The following is a 20667-nucleotide window of genomic DNA, read 5'->3' as shown; positions in this document are numbered from 1 at the left end:
CTCCTCAATGTACTCCCAATATCCCCTTATTGCTGTTTGCGTCTCAACACTCTCCTTTTGTGGATCAAAGGAAGAATGAATTAGTTTGAATATTACTTGTTCTAGAAAATGTATGTGTTTAAAAGAGTCCACGTTGGAGAAATGTTATCCTTGGATAATTGCAAAATAAGATTAAAGCTGAGATCATTTGTTCATTAGAGGACTCTGGAGGAATTCCAGGGGAATTTTCATGTTGGAAAATCACAACTTGCTACTCTTCAGCTTAATAATCAGGCATTCATGGTTGCTTGGAAAAACAGTTTGCTTTATTGTTTAGTAAGACTAAGAATTACTGTTGCTATCTAACCTCAGGTCTGCCACTGGCTTGTTTGCAGCAGAGGGTAAGTCACATCACTTCTGTTCATTTCCCATGATTGCTGCTTCTGAAGGAGTTCAAAAACTTATAAACTCCAGTGTGCAAAGACAATAAAAACATTGCTTCTAGTACTGCAATCAGCCTGGAACTTCTGTTGAGAAAGGCCTCCTGTTGTTCTGTTTCTCAGAGGTGAAAACTGCTCAGGATGCCTGCTGGGATGTTAGGCTGCAGGGTCAGGGAGGCAATTCTCTGCTCAATGTGTTCTATTATAAGCTTACTACTTTTACATGTCAATTGTAATGGTTTTTTCTGTATTCTGAAGTTAGCTATCATGAACGGAGCTGATTGAAAACTGAGTTTTCTGTATTGGAATTCAAGAAACACCAGTTCCCGAAACAGGAGTGAACTTTATCACAGAATGAAAAATTATGTTCTCAATTTCCTGGGAAGGCAGAAGGCTGAGGAGAAAGAAACAAAGCAGCAGTGTAAGTCTGCAGTAATAGTTTTGTTTTGAAAATGTAGAAACCAAGCTCTTGCTGTGATCCCAAGTGCGCAGCTCACGCCTGAGCCAGGACTCTAGGGCTTTTTGGCTACCAGCTCTCCATTAGCCCCGAAGCAAGTGAGGGTTTCAGAGTTCCCAACTCTTCCAGGATCTGTGCCACACCTCGCGGAGTTCTACTCAGATCTGAGCTTCGTGGCAGGGAGCCTAGCAGCCCCAAGTGGCCCCAGGTTTTCAAACTCCTGTTTTTCTGGCAAGGAGCCTACATTCTCCAAGGACTTGGGAATGGCTCCTAGCTTCACAGAATAGGGAGAAGCCCTGTGATCAGGCACTTACAGAATCCCAGCTTAGGGGTAGGGAGACTGGATGTGTTAGTGCCTTCTGTACAGGACTTCCTTGCAGTTTTGGTCACTGGGAGGTGGGGCCTTCTAAATGTTTTTTTTCAGCAGGAAATTGCAGTTTTCAGATCTGAAAGGTTTTGAAATCCTAAAAAATGTAGAAGTGGGATTGAATTTGGTGTTGCTGCCGTCGCTGGGGTGTGTGTGTTGGTTTTGTTGTTCTGTTTTAATCTTGCCATTGTAACGAGTCCCTAGAAATATCACTGTTTGGCTATTGAGGATCTGAGTCCTGTCAAGTCTCATGATGATGAGCAGAGATTAATTGTTTTGCTCCTATCATGCTTCCCCATTATGCCTTGGGCATTTCTTACATTTGCAACATACTGTTGCTTTTCTTCTGCTCCCAGACTCCATGTGATTTGGTCTTGGTCAGAAGCCTAGTGCTGCGAGCTCTTCTTGTCATGAAATCCCATTAGTGAGGACAGCACACGGGGATTCCAGGAATTTAGAAAGCCTGAACAGTTCTGGAAGTGCAGTCAGCACATAACACATGTTTCTGTGTCTAGCCCAGTGCTGAGTGAAGGCCTAGCTTGTCATCTCAGCCTGTAGAGTTGTGAATGATGTGTCTGATTGCAGTTGGAAGCCCAAATCACAGTTTCCACTGGGTAATACAATTCAGTGAGAGAGAAAGAGACATCTCATGGAGTTCCCCCCACAGCAGCAGCTAATATTACAATCTTATTTCCTTAAATTATCCTTTAATACTATATTGAAACATGTCAATAAAAGCCACAAGGAGTCTTTTTCTTCCTATGTGGTGTATGACCCATTGCTAGCGGCATACTCTGCCCTCTGTGCTGTTCTAATAGAAGGATCCCTAAAACCAAAGTTTCATTGCATTACGGCTCTTTGGTTTTGGGATCTCATCGCTGTATGATTTGAACTTTAAGCAGAATTTCCAAAGTTAATGAGTGCTTGGAGCCCAAATTTGTTTTGGACCAACATTCTTCCTCTTTCTGTCTGGTACAAAAAGACTATGAAAGAGCTTGAAGCAAACAACGCAGTTACTCCCATCTTGCAGGCTCAGTAGCAGTACTTGAACAAAGTAGTGCTTGCCAGCCAATCCGAGCTAGAGTGGCTAGCTCTCTAGCCTCTGGCATGTCCACTTGGGGTTTATGCAATACAGTTAACCAGTCTACAAAATAAAGTAAATCCTACTTCATATGGAGGCTAAGAGGTTTAGTTTAAGTAACATCATAAAAAGCAGTGGGTGGAAGGGCAGAGACTCCATAATACTGTGTTTTATACACAGCACTTTTTTGGAGTCGGGGGATTCCCCTGCTGCTGTGGTCTTTCCCCTGCTCCTTTCTGGGCTGTTTCTGCCCTCCTTTGACAGCAGGCTTTGCCTTTCAATACTTTCAGTCTAGGCTTTTTGACACAACAGAGACAGGCAGCAATGAAAATGGTGTCTGTCATTGAACAAATCCTTCCTTGTATAACTTGGTCACCAGCTACACCATTTTTTCCTAGTGCAGCATAAAGAAATACTGTCAGAACAAATGGATTTAAAAGTTAATGAGAGCTCACATCAAAAATAAACCCAGCAAATTTGTGCCTCACCCCAAACAGAACTCCAGAGGATGTATGTGTATTTTTAGATACATGCACACATAAAACTCATCCTATTTTCCACTGCTTTAAAAAAGAAAATTAAGGAAAACCTTCTTTTCATTTTGTAACAGAAAATGTCACCAGTAATACAGAAGCTCACTAAGAACCAAACATCCAACCTCCAAAATCACAGAACTAATTCCACTCCAGCAATCTGGACTGAAGGAGACACACAGTTACTTACATCCTAAACATGGTTTCACCTTTAGCTGATTCACTGTAACTTCCTGGTCCTTGCACAGTGCTCGTGGAAGCAGCTCTAGATCATGTTGGATCATGTCCTTTGGGCTCCCACGGACCAGCAGGGAGGCTGATGGCTGCAGAAATGCTTCTGTCCTCCTGCAATGGAGTCTCCTGGGTTGAGACTGGGATCAACCACACTCCCATCCAGCAGGGCCTCAGGCAGGGCAGTGGAACAGTGAACTACACTCCCAACTGTATTTATAAAGTCGAATTAGAAGTGGACTGATTTAAGTCTGCGCTGCAAATGCAAAGGATTTCTTTACATTTATTTCCTTCTGCATTTACATTTTTTTGCAAGGAGCTCTCTATAAATGCATTACTGATGAATATTGAAAATAATCTCGGGCACAAGTATCTTCTTGCAGTGGCAGTGCATCAGAGGTTTGGCTGGTGGTTATTCTTCAAAGAGCTGGGAGGCGTAACATGTAAATTTAAATATAAATGTATTTAGGAAAATCCAATACTAAAATGATCTGGATCTTATAATTATTTTAATTAAAGTAGAAGGAAAAGTGTTTTTAAAGACATCGCAATCCTGGTCTGTTGATAACCTTTATTAAGAGCCTGAAGTAGGCCGTTTCCCCCCAGATTCCTCACCCGCTTTGCCCTGAAGCGCGATGGCCTCTGCAGAGCGAGAGGCACCATCCCCAACAGCCTTGCCTTGGAGAAGCCAGTCTGCACAACCGTGTAGGTACGAACAATCGATTGCCAAACCCCTGGAGCGCACAGCTAACAGGGAAGATTACCCTGTGAAAATACAACTGTTATGCAAAGCAGTTTCTGGAACTCCTGCGCAGCCAGACCCACGTTACCATCAGTCCTTGGGCAGGAGCAGGTGGGTCTGCAGAACACCATGTACAACAGGCACTGCTCCATCGCCTGGCTGCAGCCTCCGCCTGTGGGCCCCGGGGGCTGCGAGTGTCTGTAAGGGCAGACACTAAGCAACCAATCAACTACCAACCAATCAACCAAAACCCCGAAGACAAACTAAGCCCAAACCCATCAGAACAGTACAAAACCCGCTACAAACACGCGTTTCAGCACAGCATCACCCTGTCTCACAGCTTACCGGCGGGACTCTACGCGTGTGCGCAGCTCTGCCCCGCGCTGAGGGGCTGCTGTGTGCGTGCAGAGGCAGCAACGCGATTCCCAAGGAAGGGGAGGGGGCGAGGAAAATAAAGAGAAAGAAAACAACGAATAAAAAACCCACCCCGGTGTTGCCGGTTCCCAGCCCCCGCGGCGCGGAACGGGCTCCTCACGCCGCTGCCTGAGGGGAAGACCTGTGGGCCGGGGTCCGCGGCTGCCCTCCTCCAGCCGCCGCCTGCCCCATCGTGCCGCGAACGGAGCCCCGGGTCCGGGTCCGGGTCCTGCCCCCGGTTCCGACCCCGGCTGTGTCCCCGGTCCCGGTGGCAGCGCCGAGCCCCGCCGCTCCCCGCCTTGCCCCGCTGGCCGCCGGGCCGGGCCAGGCCGGGCGCAGGGCGGGGGAGGGCTTTCCCACAATGCTTTGTGGGGACGTTGACAAGTGGATCCAAGATGGCGTAGAAAGTAATGACAGGTAAGTCAGGACTTCCCCGTTCACCCCCCGCGGGGGCCGAGGCCGGCCGGGCCCGGCTGGCGGGGGGCTCCGGGGAGGCCTCAGGGGACCTTCGGTGACCCGCAGCTCGACCGAGCGGCCGAGCGAGGAGTGCCGGCCGGGCCGGGGGCTGAGCGGTGCCGGCTGGAGAGGGCCCTGTGTCTGCGGAGGGGCCTGCAGCGGCAGCCGCTCCGGGGCTGTTTACGGGCGGGCTCTACCGGAGCGCCGGGGGCTGCCGCGCTCTGCCGTGGGCCCGCGGCTGCCGGCGGGCGGGTCGGCGCGGCCCTAAGCCCGGTGCGGCGGGGGCAGGCGGAGGGGCCGGTGTGGAGAGCGGGGGATGCCTCTCAGAAGCCCGGCTTGCCCGGGCTCCGGGGGTGCTCCGTCAGGGAGGAGGGTGGCGGGAGGCAGGGGGTGGGAGTCAGCTTTGTTTTTGTGCCGGGCGGGGCGGGAGGGAACGGCTGGCGACAGCCAGGAAATCACAACCATAAAATACGAGTAGGGAAACGTTTTTAGGTAGGGTTTGTTGAAGGATGGAAAAAAAACAAATTGAGAGAATTTAACAGCTGCTGTAAAATTAACCCTCGGAGCGACTGAAGGGTTGGCAGAGGAGCTTTCATTTTTGTTTTCTGCAGGAGGCTTTGTCAGGGCCGACTGGCTACAAGTTGGGAGGTCTAACACAGAGCCCGAGAGCACCTTCCACATGATGCAACTGTCCTGAAACTGAAAATAGGGGAGTTCCCACTGCAGGTTGCCATACAGCCCTCCCAACAGAGACTGTGTACATGTATATATAGGGCAAATCTGCAAGTAGGGAAAGGATATATGTTACTCCTCCTAGGGTGGGTCATGTCCTTTTATATCAGTTTCCAAATGAGTGAAGTTGTTTGGCTTCAGTACATTGTTGGTCAAACTGTTGTTTGATTATAGTAACATGATTAAACACATCATTGATGGAAATGAAGAGCTGACTGCAGGGAGGCAGTTGCAAGGTTGCTTTCCAGCGAATGACAAAACGAGTGAGAGGTGACAAGGCAACCAGATTTTTGCATTATCGGAGATACAGTGAGCTTGAGATGGAGTTTTAAAGTAACAGAGTATATTTCACTTTTCATTGAAGAAATAAAGGAATTCAGTTGTAAGACACGCAAATCTCCTGAGAATGAATATCCCCGTTGACAAATTGAGTGCTTCATGGATTGTTTTGTTGGGATGGTTTGAATTGTTGGGGTCTTCTAATGTTGTTGTTCTTAATAAATAATATAATTGAAACAAGGGGAAGGATAGCATAGTTCCCTCCCCCTTTATTTATATTTAAAAAAGACATAATCCTTTGTAGAGATGAAAAAACCTCTGAGTTAAAAGAAGTGGTACTGGGTAAGTGCGCATTATTTTCCAAGACTGATTGGTAGAACAGACAGGTTTTAAAATAACGTGTTTTAAACTCAGTTGTTTCAGCACGTTTGGGTTATAGCAGCTTGTGAATGAAACCGCCGGTGGGTTTGTTATTTTTATGGGGCAAAGCGTGTTTGATGGGGACAGTCTGGGGACATCGGGCTGCTCGCTGGTCCTGTGCAGCCAGGAGCTGATTTTGAACATGCAGTTGAAACTGAGATGAGGGGATGTGTACAAGTGACCACCACATTTCCCCCACTCCTCGGGATACAAACTGAGGGATTCACTCTTAGATGAATCAGGCTTTGGTTGGCTTAGCTTTGACAGCGCAGAAATTGTGAGTGGTGAAAGCTGAGTTATGCTGGTTTTTGTGTTGAACTTTAATTAGCAGAACAATTTTTCTTTATTGGTAAGTGAAGGACCATTTTCTGTGTTATTGCTGATAGAATTGAGTTCTCTTTGCAATTTGTTATGAAAGCGGAACTTACTTTCTTTAATTTTTCATTGCTGAAGTCACATTTCTATTATCACTCCTCATCTCTGTGAGTTCTTTTAAGTTATGAAATGTACTGTGTGTGTATTTCCCCTCCTTTAGTTCACACACGCTGTGCCTTTTTGAGTGAGCCAGATGAATTTTTCAATGAAAGAGGCTTATTGAAGTGATAGCTCTAGGACTTGAAAGGTTGTCATAGCTGGTTATGTTGGGGGGTTTTTGGTTTTGTTTTATCTGGGGGGAAGGAGGTGTGGGCTTTTTTTGCCTCTCCTCAGCAGACTAAAAATTAAGGAAAGATGTGGAAGGAAGCAATATCTTAATCTGTAATTGGTCCCAGTTCTGCTTGATCTGTCATGGAGGAGCCTTTCCCTTTGTGAAATCTCACTGGTTTAAGAGAAGTGGTTCCTGAGCTTTGGGCTCTGTATGAGTAGATCTGGTTGCAGGAGAAGGGCTGCAGTGTGGAGAGAACTTCTCATTGAAGGCTCTATTCACAGAGAAATTCCCATCTCAACAAACACAAGTGGCAGTGTCTAGAAACTTTGAAGAGGTGATATTTCCACCTGGGTAGGATTCAGGCCTAGTGCTTGAGCGATCCGGACAGCCTGATGCAAATCACTTCACCTGTTTATGCTTTCTTTTGAAGGAATTTAAAATAGGAATAGTGAATCTTACCAACCTGTAAGGAGTCTTGACGCCTGTGGATGAAAGAGGCTGTGTAGCAGCCAGGCAATATTACTAGTAATGGTTTCCAACTTTGTTAATTTAGTATTGTGATGAAATATTTTCTCCATTGTCGGCAATTATTTTTCTTACTAAAATCCCCTTTGCAATTATAGCTGGGTATTTTCTCAGTGTGGTGGTTCTTTTCTTTTTCTTCATTGTTTACTACCACCTTACATTTGCTCCTGCACTTTATTCTAGGTGTTTTCATTTTAGCAATGACAGAAGCAATTGCTGGAGCAATTCAGATTATTAGTTCAAAGCCCTTGAATCTTTCACCTCACTGACGTTCCCTCCTGAGATCAGTGGTACCCAATAGGTCTGGTAACAGGAGTGAAATTTAAATTAGGAAAGTGTTTTGTAGTAATTTAAATCCTGTTCCCCGTGCACAGCCTGAATAACCAGGGAAAGCTGTGGGAACTGGCAGGGAGGACAAGAGGGAAGGATGGTGTCATTCTGCTCTAGCTTAGAGATGGAGTAGGTGGACAGCTGGCGTTCCCCCTGCCTGTGGGATCAGTAGGCCAAGAGTCCTTGTGAATGCGAATCCCATCCCTGTGTTTTTCCTGGCATTGTTAAAGGCTTCTTCCTGGAAGCAGATCCCTCGTATTCCTCTTGGTTCAAGGGTGCTGGTGGCTTATCCTCAGGGAGAAACCAGCAAATTTTGTGTTCCCCATCTTCCCTCCTGCTTGTGTGTTGTAGCTGTTTAATAATTTCTCACTGCTTTTCTTGAGATGCTAAGGCAAGATCCCATTATCACTATGTGGTGTTTTTCCCCTTTAAATAAAAGTCTGATGGGTTAGATAATCAGAACAAAGAAGGCCTTCCTTTTTCTGATCTTGTTTGGCTTAATATTTCTTCTGTGGCCTTCGGCAGCAGTCAGCACTTGCATTTATGTATATCAATGACATATTTAGAGACATCGTGCTCTATATGTTTGATTTCTTACTCCCTTTGGTAGACTTCTGTGATGGTCACTCTTGTTTCAGCAAGGAAGAAAAGAGAATATTGATAAAGAGAGTTTGTACAAAAGTTTGAACTGAGCATTAAGGAGTAAAAACCCTGAAGGAATGCTTGGTCTGGAGATTTTGACTGTGAAAGTAACACTTGTTTTCTCCTGGTATTTATTTGGGGGTGGGGGGGTGGGGAGGAGAGGAAGAAAATAAACTTTATAGATAGTGAAATGAGGAGTCTGCAAGGTCAGATCCCTCCACAGAAACAGCCCAGCTTCTGATGATTTTATGATGGTGGTATTGATATGTAACTCAAGTTCCTTATTCAAAGCGAGTCTTGCTTACTGAGCTTTCATCTTCTCTTCACACAGATGTTTACAACATGAGGCTGCAACCAGAAGCAGTCACTCATGTCTGAGAAAAACAGAAAAGTGAATATTACTGTAGGAAAAGAAGTGATTAGGAATTTAAGCAGGGAGATTGTAATTACCCATGGGTGAGAATTTGTTTCTCTGTTGCATTTCTATCGCACTGCTAGATGAAGTTAAGGGGTACTTAATGTGGCTATAACATAATATCCAAATATTTCTCCACAATTTTCTATGCAAATTCATTGTCATAAATTTAATAGAAGTGCACTGGTTATTTACACAGTCTTTTCTCAGAGTCCTTCAAATTATCAAATTACATTCTTATTACAGGAAAGCCAGATAAGAAATCATAGATTTCAGTCTTTTTCCTTCTTAAATGTAATTTTACTACACTGAAGGGTTCCATTTTATGGTATAAAAAGTTTGAGTGGTTACTATGGCCCCAACCTGCTTCTGAATGAATGCAAGCTATCAGATTTTCTAAGTGGCATGGAGTCTTTGTCAGCTGTTAGGAGACTTGTACTTGAGCAAGAAGGTAATTGAGAATTAACAACACTGAACTGTGCTGCTTTTCCAAGAAGCAGTAGATACACAGTGCTGCTGAGTTGGTAGCAAGAGTTTTTGTAAGTGATTTTATGTGAAGAGATGTTTTGGAGATGTTACTGTAAACTGTTGTGCGATTTGTTTCTGTTAGGAAGTACCACTTGCATGAAGAATGATGTGTCTGAGGTGGATGTTTTAAATCTTTGGTGTATATGTGGTTTGGGGAAATAAATTTCATGATGTTCTCTGTAAGCAGTAGGAAGGCTGATGATTCTCAGGGCTGTAATGACTAAACATCGGAAGAAAAAGAATAGTAGACTTATGTTTGGTATGAAGTTTGAATTTTGAAGTGGCAGGAAGTGAAGGACAGAAATGTCAGCAGTGTGTGCATTCATCTGAGCTGGTTTTATGGTAGATAGGGTAAGTGTTATTTAGAAATGATCTCTCAGTCTGTGAATTTCACAGGGTTGGGGTTGTTTTCTCATGGCTCTGTATATCAAAACTACAATGTTCATCAAACCACTAAAATTAACACAGCTTAAATATGCATAGGAGATCTTACAGAGCCCTTCAGACCCCATGGCAAGAGGGAAATAGGTAGCGCCACACAAGCTGCTTCTGAGAATCTTGCTTATTGGCTAATGTGGCACAAGAGTTTAATTTGTTGGGAAATATTTAGTGGTTCAGTAAACCAAGAAAGTAGCAAATCTTTGTGGACATAATAAATGGAGAATGCCACAAATGAAAAGCGTAGTGGTTTTGGCGGCATATAAAATTATTCTTCTTGTTTATGTATCTTCTCACTTAATATAAGATAATCTGTATTTTTGTGAGTGAGGTTTGCGTTTTATCCTAGGATAATTTTGAGGGGTTGGGGACAGGCACTGTGCTTCTGTTCCCAAGCAATGTTCCGTCACTGCTCTGAACTCAGCTCCCTATCAGCAGGATGGGATTCCCGAATGCTGTGGACCAGCCATGGTAGCTGCCTTGTATCTGCTCCTCTGTCACTGTGGGAGCTAGAATTTGTTGTGCTTTTCTCACTGTCTGCACAGTGAGGTCGTTGGGAGAAGTGGGTTTTTAAGCATCCTTCTGAATCTGCACTAAGCTGTAGCTGAGTGCTGTAGGTATTTTATTGAAGTGATGCTTTTGATGATAGCTGTTTGTGCTAATGGTTTTGAGGTAACCGTACACTGGCTGTGTCTTAAAACAGTCACTTTTGGAATGGTGTAGGACATTTGTTGTTTGAACTGACTGATCTTGCTTGCCTGTAGTGTTGTTTGTGTTTGTTTGGCTAGGCTAGACACTGCTTTTCTTCCTCCGAAGTTCTGTCAGAATGATGCCATTAACCACACTAGGGTTGTTACTCATTCCTGCTGATGTCTGCTCTTTGAGTGGGGCTGGAAATACGTGACTGAATCTCTAATGTTCATTTCAAAAGGAATGAGTAGGGTGAATGCCACTGGGAAACTTGTGCTTTGGATACAAGTTATGGTGTTCCCCATAGGGTTTGCTGTGTGAGAAGAACTTGGGAATCCATGTTCTATTCTCAGGAGAGGTGTAAAAATTGAGCCTGTTGATAGTATCACATTCATGCGTTTGAGGAGAGGAAACGGGGATGTTATAAAAGCATTATCCAGATGCAGAAGGGTTAATATTAAAATACAGAGTTAGAAGACAACTCCCCAAATCAAGCTTAGCTTTATTATGCTGAACTGTTTGAAGCAGAGTCATGTAAAAATGAATTTCAAAGGTTATTTACAATACAGATAGCAATTTTTAGTGGTGGAGGTTAGTTATTGCTTTGAACTTTCAAAACAGCGCACAAAAATATCATGCACAGTTACATAATAGGCATGGTTTTGGGAAAGATGTGTTTGGAGTATCTGTGGGTGGCATGATTGTGTTATTAAATCTGTTATGGTAGGACCCTTTTGTGCTAAGCACTGTATAAATGCGTAACAAAAAACTCAGTCACACTATTATTCACTACTATAATAAATTTAAGTTCATTATAATGCTGCAGTGAAGACTGAGATATTGAAAGAAAATTTTCCTGGTTTTGCAGCTTTCTGCCTTATTTCTGTGCTGTTTGTGAACTGCGCACTATAAACCGTGTGATATAACCGATACTGAGCGTGAAAATTTTTACTTTCTTTTGCCTCTTGAATAGATTGAAAGTGAGATTCAGATTTTGCATCTCAAAAAATGAATTTAGGGCTTCCCCCCCCCCATCCATCTCTCAAACTGTGCTCCATACGTGGAGCATTTGCACTAGTGGCAAGCTGTGTTCTTCCGGTTGATTCTCCTGGCCATAGGTGTATGTTGCTTTGCAGTACTGGGCTAAGTCAAGAGTGGATTAAGTTCTTGTATGAAAGTGGAGTTTGGCATGTGAGGAAGGACTCTTTCATCATCACTACAATAGCCCTGTTGAGAAGAGAAAGCGTAGATTGAATCACTGTGCTTTGGAGCTGCTTAGCTGGTGGAGGAAGAAGAGTTTGCATGGGGTTTTCCAAAAGGTGGTACGGTGTTAGAGGGAGCAGCAAACTGAACACAAGACTGGAAGTAAGGGACTGCTAGTTTTGATTCTCTGTGGCTAGTTAAATTGATGAACTTTAGGAAATGAAATGTGGTCAAGTGCTCTCTGAATGGCAAGTTCAGAGAGTGTTGTGGAAAACTTTATGACATGGTTTTCCCTTTAAACATCTGAAATACGTTTGTAAATATCCTGATGTGTTTTGCATTGAAATGACGCTTGGGAATCTTCTTTGATTCCCCTTTGTATTCCTTGGGAACACAGTTTTGTACTTGGCATTTTGAAAATGAGGTGACAGATGTTGAGTCACATATACACAGATGTACCTATATATCATACAGCAGGCACTTCTCAAAAGGGACTTTTGGCATTATCTTATGACTCAGCGGAGAGGAATATTGGTAATTGCTTGACTGTGGAAGTCCTTAAGATTAATGATGTTCGCCTTTTTTTTGGTCAAAATTACTGCTAGACATTAAAGGTGAAATGTGCAGAGACACTCAGGAGCAAGGCCATATTCTGTTAGTCAAGTGCTTAAAAGAAAGGTTCAGCCACAAGCAGGTTATAGTTTGAAGAGTTGTGGATTAATGATGTTTAAAACAGCTCTTAGGATGTGAACACTATATTCTTGTTTGAGTTTGAGACTTGCAGGTTGGTGCTGCTCCATGGAGAGCTGCTGGTCGTGCAGTGCTGATTTTTTCCCTTTGTTTTTCTCTGGCAAATTTCATTAAGAGAAGCAAAGATTAAATTACTTTTCTAATGCATTTTTTAAAATATAAGTAATTGGTGATGTTGTTATGGGGATAAAATGGTAACCATGGGACAATATTTCGATTAAAATGCCCTCATCTTGGTTAAGTGTGAGAAACTTTACTCTCAAAAAGCAGTAAGAATGTGCAGGTAGATGGGATACAGACTGCTGCTTTTAACCGGTTATTATGAAAGACTGTTTACGTGGAGATTTTCTATGAAGGAGCCAAAAGAACTTTAGGTGGGGCAGAAGCACCACCTATTATTATGTTACCTGATGCTTACTATGACATGCTCCTCATTTCAGTCGGTTACTGCTTGCCAAATGTTAATTATTTGGGTTGAAATTTCCCATGGTAGGTGTCTATCACAGGCTGACTTTTTGGGTGCTGTGGAGGGGAGTGAAGGGTTTTGCCTACATGATCCAGTCTTTTTAAAAACAGGGCAAAAAATGTGTTCTTATGTTCACAGTAAAACTGGGGCAAAAAAAAATCTAATGACCTGTAGAGCTGCTTTGTACAACGTTGAGATTGAGCTGTAGCGAGATGTTTCTGCCAAGGATATACTTGTTATCAACCCTGTGAAAATCTGCTCAGCGTCAGTCAAATTAGCATTTAGTACAAGTCTAAAAGATAATTAATCCCTGCAGTGAATATACTTCAGCTCGTGTTATGGGATTTCTGTACAGTTTACAGGCTAGGGCTTCCACACTCCTCCCTAGTATGGTTTTGGACAAAAATGAGAACACAGAGAATTCCCTCCTGTACTGCTGACACCCAGTTCCTCTTTCCTACCAGCTCTACCTTCATTTAACACAGAGGAAGCAGCGGCTGGATTTAAACAGAAGGTGCAAAATGGAGATTTTCACAGAATATGCAGAGTGAATGTGGAGATGGGGGTGACTGAACAAAGAGACTGAAAAACACTGGTGTTAGAAGGGAGGCTACACTGTCTGGCTACATACAGTTTATTTTATAATGCTAATGGAGTTGTTTGTTGGAATACATTTTCACTATTTGCATAAATTAGAAAGTGTTTCAGAAATGGCATAGGGAATAACAAATAAAAGGCAAATCATACTTAAGCCCCGTCTTTGCTACAGTTCATTTTCTGTATTTCTAATGAACGTTCTCATGTTGTGATGTAGAGAAATGCTGAGTACTCGTAAGTCACTCTACAGACTCTGGGTGTTTGCCTTTGATCATATAAAGGGTTGTATAGTACAGGGCAGAGCATAATGGGGAAAAATCACTTTCAGTTGTCTTAATCTGAATCTTAAGAAGCGTATGTGTTGTAATGTCTTAATTCTTCTTAAATGGGAATAATGTCAGAAGGATAAAGGTATTTTATTAATACTTGTAAAGTGCTCAGTCACAGTATTTGTAAGCATTATTGGAAAATTAATGAAAACATTAAAATGCAGTCTTGAGAACCAGATCTGAGTAGCACGCAGTAAATAAGGCCTTAGGCCCTGTGCTAAGTATTTAACTCAATGTCCATTAAGCAGGCAGCCTCTGTTCTGCCTGCTCATTCCGCCAGGTAGCCTTGGAAAATGTAGTATGTGACTAATACAGTGAAAGGCAATATCATAATGCAGGCACACACAGGGACCAACATAAGCTTGCACAGATACTTTTGTCATTACACAGCCCTTGAGGATTGACCTTCGCAATCTAGTTTTTATACTCTAATTGTAATGAATGCAATATGTATATGTATTTGCTTTGTGTAGCTCTGAATCTTTAATTGGTCAGTAATGGATGGGTTTCAGACAAAGGGAGTACACACCGCATTGATGATGTGCTTTGACTTACCATCTATTTTGCTTAGTTTCATCAAGATAGGCCATGTTTTCAGACAGTGGTATGAAGAAGGGCCATCCTAAAGGCACGTGATGAAGATATTTAGGATACTTACATGGTGGGTGTAGTGGTTACAAGTGCTGAGGTCATGAGTTCTTTCCAGACTTTGAGCCAAAGATGGCCGCTTTGTCCGTGTGTAAATGTTGCTGCCACTGGCTGTATAGATTGTCCTTTCTGCTGCTATTTCCAAAATGAAAATGAGATAAGTAAAGGTAATATAGTGTCAGTAATCATTTAATGAAGTGTCTGTACTGCAGCCGTAACTGGCATGCAATCAAATCTGACTCGTTACTGTGATGTATGTTAAGTGGTGTAAAGAACACAGAGGATCCAGATGTGGAAGACATTTGCTCTTAATCTCAATTGCGGATATATTTTTTACTGTTGTTATGTGAATAGTAAACCACCCACAGGCACTTGTTCCTTTTTTGGTAAATGTGGATGTGTTTGTTCCGTTAAGTTTACTGGATCAGACTCAAGGCTCTATTTATGTGGCCAGAGATCACTTGTCCCCTTAATTTATGGTGCTCTCTTTGATTTTTCAGTGAGGAAGGATAATCTAAGTATTTCATGGTAGGGGGGCCTCATGAACCTCTTAATTCCTTTTTCTCCCTTTCCAAAATCAAGCATATCCTTGAGCCCATGTATCAGAAGTTCTTGCTGCTGTTATGCTATATAATAAAACCTCAAAATGAGCTTTCCTCATTCTGTATGCTCCATTTGAGATTTAACATCATTTTTGGAATTTCAAGTAGGGTCATTTTGCCTGGAGTTGTACAACATTAACCAGAGTAATTCAGTTATTTCAGAAAACTGATTAGATTGTCCTCTCTCAAGGGTGGAGACTTTTGTATTTGTTCTGTAAGGTGCACAGTATGTTTCTGAGCACTGTGTATAACTAATATTACTGACTTCAGCCAGAATTGCAATAAAATAAGTGTGTAGTTTCTATGCCGTTATATTTTTCTTAAAATAAAAGGCTAAAGCACCTTTTGTACCTTTTTTTTTTTTCTGCACCCTGTGGATGAAAGATGCTCCAGCCTTATCCTCTGTTCTGTTAAGTCTTTCACATTGGTATAGTGCACTGTCATTATCTACTCTTACTTTATTAAATGGTTTCTGAGGGTGGGATTATTTGTGATGTGTATGTCATGACACTAGGAAAGTGCATTTTCTTCTGTGTGTATGTGTAAGTGGCTTCTGTATTTTGTGCAGCTGTATTTTATTCCTTCCTGGAGGCTTGAGTAAAATGCTTTTTTGTCTTAAGGCAAAGATAAGTGTATTTTATTGTTCTAGGTAAGGGAAATAAATAGATAGTTAATTTTATATTACTCATCTAAGGGTTACTTGCATGGTATTTTGGAGTACTACAAAAACAATGCCTTAACACATAGAGGTGCAAGCATGCTTTAACATGGGATCACTAGAGGTGCCAGTGCAACTGTATAATATGATTTAACAGTGGGTAGATGTATTATTCCCTGTTGTAGTATGTGGTCTGACAAATGCAGTTTGGTTGCAGAGTCTAAATAGTTGAATTCCAGTGACCCATCATTTTTAACTCTAACATTGGCATGTTCACAGTAGCTAACATTTTTATCGTGTACTATATGAAATGTGTTGTAATTCATCCAGATTATTAAACAAACCCAGATTTTTCTGTACCTGTGTAAATTTAAGTATCTTGTCAGCCTTTTCCTGATGATTTTAAGTGAGAGGGAGCTGGAAGACTCATCAGTCACAGGGATTTGTGTCTGTGCCAACTTTCTGACTTCCCAAATATTACTTTTCAGCATGATGAAACAAATTTTTGAGGCCTTCGTATGTGAATTAAGCTGTGAGGTGTGTACTGCTAGTGTCTGTAGCCAAAAAAGGTTGGAAACTCAGCTTTAGTGAAACCTGGAAACTACTACATGGATTATTGAGCAGTTAATGAATGCAGCTTATGTCTTTTATCATTAATGGGCACAATAAGTAAGAATTTTCTTTTACTGGTGAATGATACCAGGGTACAGCGCTCGCTCTGTAGGCAGCATATGGCAGTAATTGATGGGGTAATGGATGTCTTGGTACCAACAAGAGGCTGAATTACAATTTACCCTTTCCTTGGTGGGCTTAAGTCTGGATCTGTTGCCTGTCTTCTTACATGTTTCATAAAACTTGCAGCATCTTTGAGATCCTTTAGCCTTCAGTGCAATTTAGTTCCAGTTGACTTCAAAAGTTACTAAGGAAGGACAGAACAATCAGCCTCAAAAATCTCTTTTTTGCCTCTTACAAGGAATTTCTGGGAAGGTATGATGAACCAGCTGTCTCTGCTTGATGTATTACCTGAATTTCTTATGTGTGTAAAACTTCTGTCCAGTTGGGTGGCCAGCCCTTCCCGTTTGTGAGAAGGGCTGAGAAATCACAGAGGGTTGGGAAACACGGTGTGGTCACTGCACGTGTTTCCTTAGAGAGGGACAGAACGAGTTGAATTCCTGCCCTGCTTTCTCTGAGCCTGTGCCAGCTTGACCGCACTAGGCAAAGGAAGGGCAAACCCTTCTCCTCCTCTCCTTTCCTGCAATACAGTGAGCTGTTAACAGGAGGACACAGCTGAATAGCTTTGGCAAGGAGTATTTGGGTGCTTATTTCTCACAGCAGAACTGTTTGAAGGGTTATGGAGTGTAATGGGAGGCAGCTGGAGAGGCTCTTCCCCTGCATGTTCCCCATGGCAGTAGGTCTCATTCATTTGCTTCAGTTGGCGAATCCCAGGATGTGGCTCTTGAAGTGTATTCAATTGAGAGTAAATTCCTACCAGTCTCACTGTAGGACTGCAAGTTGAACATCATTGCTTTAGCATAAATCTTTATAAGAGATGTTAATGTCTGGTTAAAATATGCAAATATTTACTGACTTGTCTACTGTTTGTCAGCTTGGCATGCAAGACCTTGGATCTGATCCTTCTGTCTTGGCAGACATTGGGAATTTTGCCAATAACATTAATAGGAACAGCATTGTGCCCTCTAATCTGTTTGTTTATGAAGTACAGTGAGAGTTATCTGGCTAGATGCTTTACAGTGAATTGAGAAAGCATCTGTTTGAAATTTTTTTTAGGAACCATCACATGCTTTAACTTATTATCTTAATGTATGGACCCTTTGATTGCATAAAATACATCTCTAAGCTGTGAAGCATGAAAGTGCACAGTCATGAGTTAAACTGCTGTGAAACACTCAAATTTTAGTTCACGATGTTCTCTCCTCCTACATTGGTTTTTAATTTGAAGTTGGACTCATCAGACTGTGGAGTAGTTCTTCAGCAGCCTCCCGTGCACCAGGCAGGCGTAGTGTTTACTTGACAATAAATGACTGTGTAGATCACGTTGTTTATGGCTCTTCCTCCTCAAGCTGCTGTCCCTTCTGCCTTTCCCAGCCCCCTCTGCAGTTCTGCAGGGGAAATGTGTGCTTTTATTTGGAGATTAGATTGTAGTTACTCCCTTTATGTTTGTTTACAAAATCCCTTTGGAAAGAAGGCAAAATACTCGTTAGGAATATTGAGCCTGAAAATCATTAGTTGTAGGGAGGAAAAAAAAACCCTCATAGTTCATTGAAAAAAACCACCAAGGTTTACGTTAAGATCTTTTAAATGATATTTTGTGGAAGCTGAGCTGAGCACAAATGTCTTTGAAGGCCGGTAAGTTTTCTTCTACTTAAAGGCAGAAGTTTTTTGGAGGTACAAACTGTAATGCCAGGGTTAGATTTGTGGATTAGCCAGTGAAGAAGAGTTGTGTAAGCTTCTGTCCATGCTCTACTCAACGTGATGCTTACTGCCATATCGGGTGGAAATCACAGGCTCTGTGTTTAAATACTTCACTTGAGTGTGTAAATCAAGAGTTCTTCTCTAGGCAGCGGTGCTGCCGGGATTCAGAGCTTTGTATTGGCCACTGGTAGTACAGGCTCTGTTGGTACAACATTGTGCCTGTGTTTCTAAGGTAGGTCCGCCTATTTTAGATGTGTAACTTCAGATGGTGCGAACGTGCCTATTTACTCTTCCTTGAAACTTTGCAGACGTACTAAACTTTGCTACTAGAATAAATTGTTACTGAAATTTGAATTTAGGAATTTATGGCATGTTGTTCTGCAGGCCATTTTGAGAAAATGAACAATCCTGGCATTTGTTCTGTTACATGCTTAGTATTTTAATCTCGATTTTACAGACAGAAAAAGTGACGTGCAGAAGCAATTTGCTCAGTTTTGTGAAGGGATTTTCAGGAGCACAGCACAGACGTTGTGACTCTTCAGCTTTCCATTCTAATCTGTAATAATTTCTACTGTTGGAATGAATGTAGAAACTCCTGGTTTATATTTGAAATCTCTTGGAAAATAAACACAGAATTTAGATTTCCTTTGACAAGTGTATAGGCCTTCGCTGTTAAAATAGTAACTGTTCTGAAATGATTTTAAGCATGGGTAGGTCAGGTACTACAATAGCTAGATTTTAAGAAAGCATATTTGTAATTCACATTTACCTAAACTACTCTCAGCTGCTGATTTAGGCACAGCTCAGGGGACCAGAACTAGGAGCACAGGTTTTTAGAGTCATCAGGAAGAGCCAGCTGTGTCCAGGGAGCATAAAGCACCTGGATTGGAGCCTGAAGTAGATGGTGCAAATACACAGTAAATATGCATGTTTGTGTCTGCATGTATGGATACAAATGCAACTGAAATTAAATCTGAGAGCTGGAGTGTATAATTTTCCATATGTTGTCCACATACTGGTTTTCTTTGTTATGATTAGATTTTATTTAAAACAAACCAAACTAAAATTAGGCTGCAGGGACTGCTTCTCTATCACTGTGTCCCATGCACTGTAACTTCAGTGGGTTTTGTGATTACACTAAGAAATACTAATAGTGTGACACAGTTTAGCCAGTTACCCAAACAGCCTGGTCCTGACTTTCCTTGGCTCCACTTAACTTAGTCTACAGGTTTTTGCTTAGGATCAGTTACCTCCTATGAGGTGCTTTCAAAGTCTTCAAGTTGACCACAGGCATTACGTGGTCTTTGCAGTCCTGCTGGGGGTGAAATCCAGCTTCTCCTCAGACAGACTAGTTCAATATTTATTGAAACAGCTAGCATAAGCCAATTGATAAGTAACATGGGTTTCTTTTACTTAGTGCCATGTTGGAAAAGGAGGACTGGGTAACTTCACTTTCAAATGCCTTCAGTTACACTGGCCAGGTCAGTTAGGATGGGATCTGTGTATAATCAGTTCCTTGGGAATAAACACAGCAGCTCTGCTCAGACTTTTGGTCAAAGGAATTTTGGTTTTATGTCAGCCAGGAAGTGAGGAAATCAAAAGTACAACAGAGTTCATGAAACCCTCTCTTTTCAGTCCCTTAGGAGGAAAACAGAATGTACATGAGAAAAACATCAATTAACTGTTGTATTGCTATTGAAGCAAATCCTAGATTTGTAAAATTCACTGTGGCCTAAAATGTTACTGAAGTGGAAATCAGGGTAATTTTTAGTTGTATCTAGAAAGCATCCTTACATAAACAGCTTTTATACCTAACATTTGTATAATTGAAAATATGTGCTTAAGTGATCCAGCTGAGTGTCTTTGATGTTAATGGAATTACTCCATGAATGAATTACTCATATGCATGGAAATGCAAAACCTACTTACCTGTTCCTATTCGAATTGAAAATGGGGGCTTATTTTTAGCAGAAAAAGAAATATCTGATGAATGAGGTAATATTTTGCAATGCCATTATTAAGGAAGAGGCATATGTCACAGATTTGTATCAGGATAACTGCAAAATGTTCATGCTTGTCTTCCTCCATTTTTTGGGAAGAGACATTGTGGTACGTAAGAAATCTGTATAAAAGTTGTAAAAGGGAAGGTGGTTTAAATCAAAATTGTCTTGGAAAAAATCAATATGCCTTTATGTTTTCATATTGATACTGAATCAGAATTTAAGAATGCAAGGGAATACGTTCTTCCCTTCTATGTTGTTTAAAATATGTAAAGTCTCATTTATATTTCTACTGTCTGTTGGCTCTGGCATCTGTTAATGAGGAGGTGGGATTTTTCATATAAGGAAATTACATTTATTTGACCTTCAGATTAACTTCCTGACTTTCTCTTAGTTTGGTTAAAAACCTAAAAATGTCAAGTATAAGGGATCTTTTTAGCAGCGAGTTTTTGAAGTGGGCTAAAGATAGTTATTTGACACAGGCGTGATAGTTGATGTATAATCGCAAATACTGCTAGTTTGCTGCTTGCTAAAACTGAAAATGAGAACTCTACCATTTTTTCCTCTTTCAGTTATGAGAATGTAGTTTTGTGAAGTCAGCTTCAAAGTACAATGTCTCTAAGGATGTGTATTGTA

The 20667-nt window shown here is 41.8% G+C and overlaps 1 protein-coding gene and 1 long non-coding RNA gene across 7 annotated transcripts in view; one reads left to right on the top strand and one right to left on the bottom strand.

Annotated features, from left to right (window-relative positions):
• Positions 1-2296: 2296 nt before the first annotated feature.
• LOC133270266 (uncharacterized) lies at positions 2297-4508 on the bottom strand. The gene is made up of 3 exons (XR_009743711.1): positions 3704-4508; positions 2971-3344; positions 2297-2913 (listed from the first exon to the last, which is right to left on the bottom strand). It is a non-coding gene; the product is annotated as an uncharacterized LOC133270266 (long non-coding RNA).
• An 18-nt stretch (positions 4509-4526) lies between these two features.
• HELZ (helicase with zinc finger) overlaps positions 4527-20667 on the top strand; it is an 87728-nt gene continuing 71587 nt past the window's right edge. For 3 of the 6 annotated variants that reach the window (XM_061455280.1, XM_061455278.1, XM_061455276.1), the window contains exon 1: positions 8606-8730. In XM_061455280.1, coding sequence (XP_061311264.1) covers positions 8727-8730 — 4 coding nt within the window. In that variant the 5' untranslated portion in view covers positions 8606-8726. Of the gene's footprint in view, positions 4662-8605; positions 8731-20667 lie in introns of those variants that run through there. The other 3 variants (XM_061455277.1, XM_061455279.1, XM_061455281.1) reach the window with 3 other exon arrangements.

This window comes from Pezoporus flaviventris, unplaced genomic scaffold (genome assembly GCF_033815535.1).
Source record: "Pezoporus flaviventris isolate CSIRO_AGI_PZ_B2104156 unplaced genomic scaffold, CSIRO_AGI_Pfla_v1 ptg000020l, whole genome shotgun sequence".
Classification (NCBI taxonomy): domain Eukaryota; kingdom Metazoa; phylum Chordata; class Aves; order Psittaciformes; family Psittacidae; genus Pezoporus; species Pezoporus flaviventris.
Note: the sequence above shows the minus strand (reverse complement) of the source record. Positions and strands in the feature narration are given on the sequence as shown.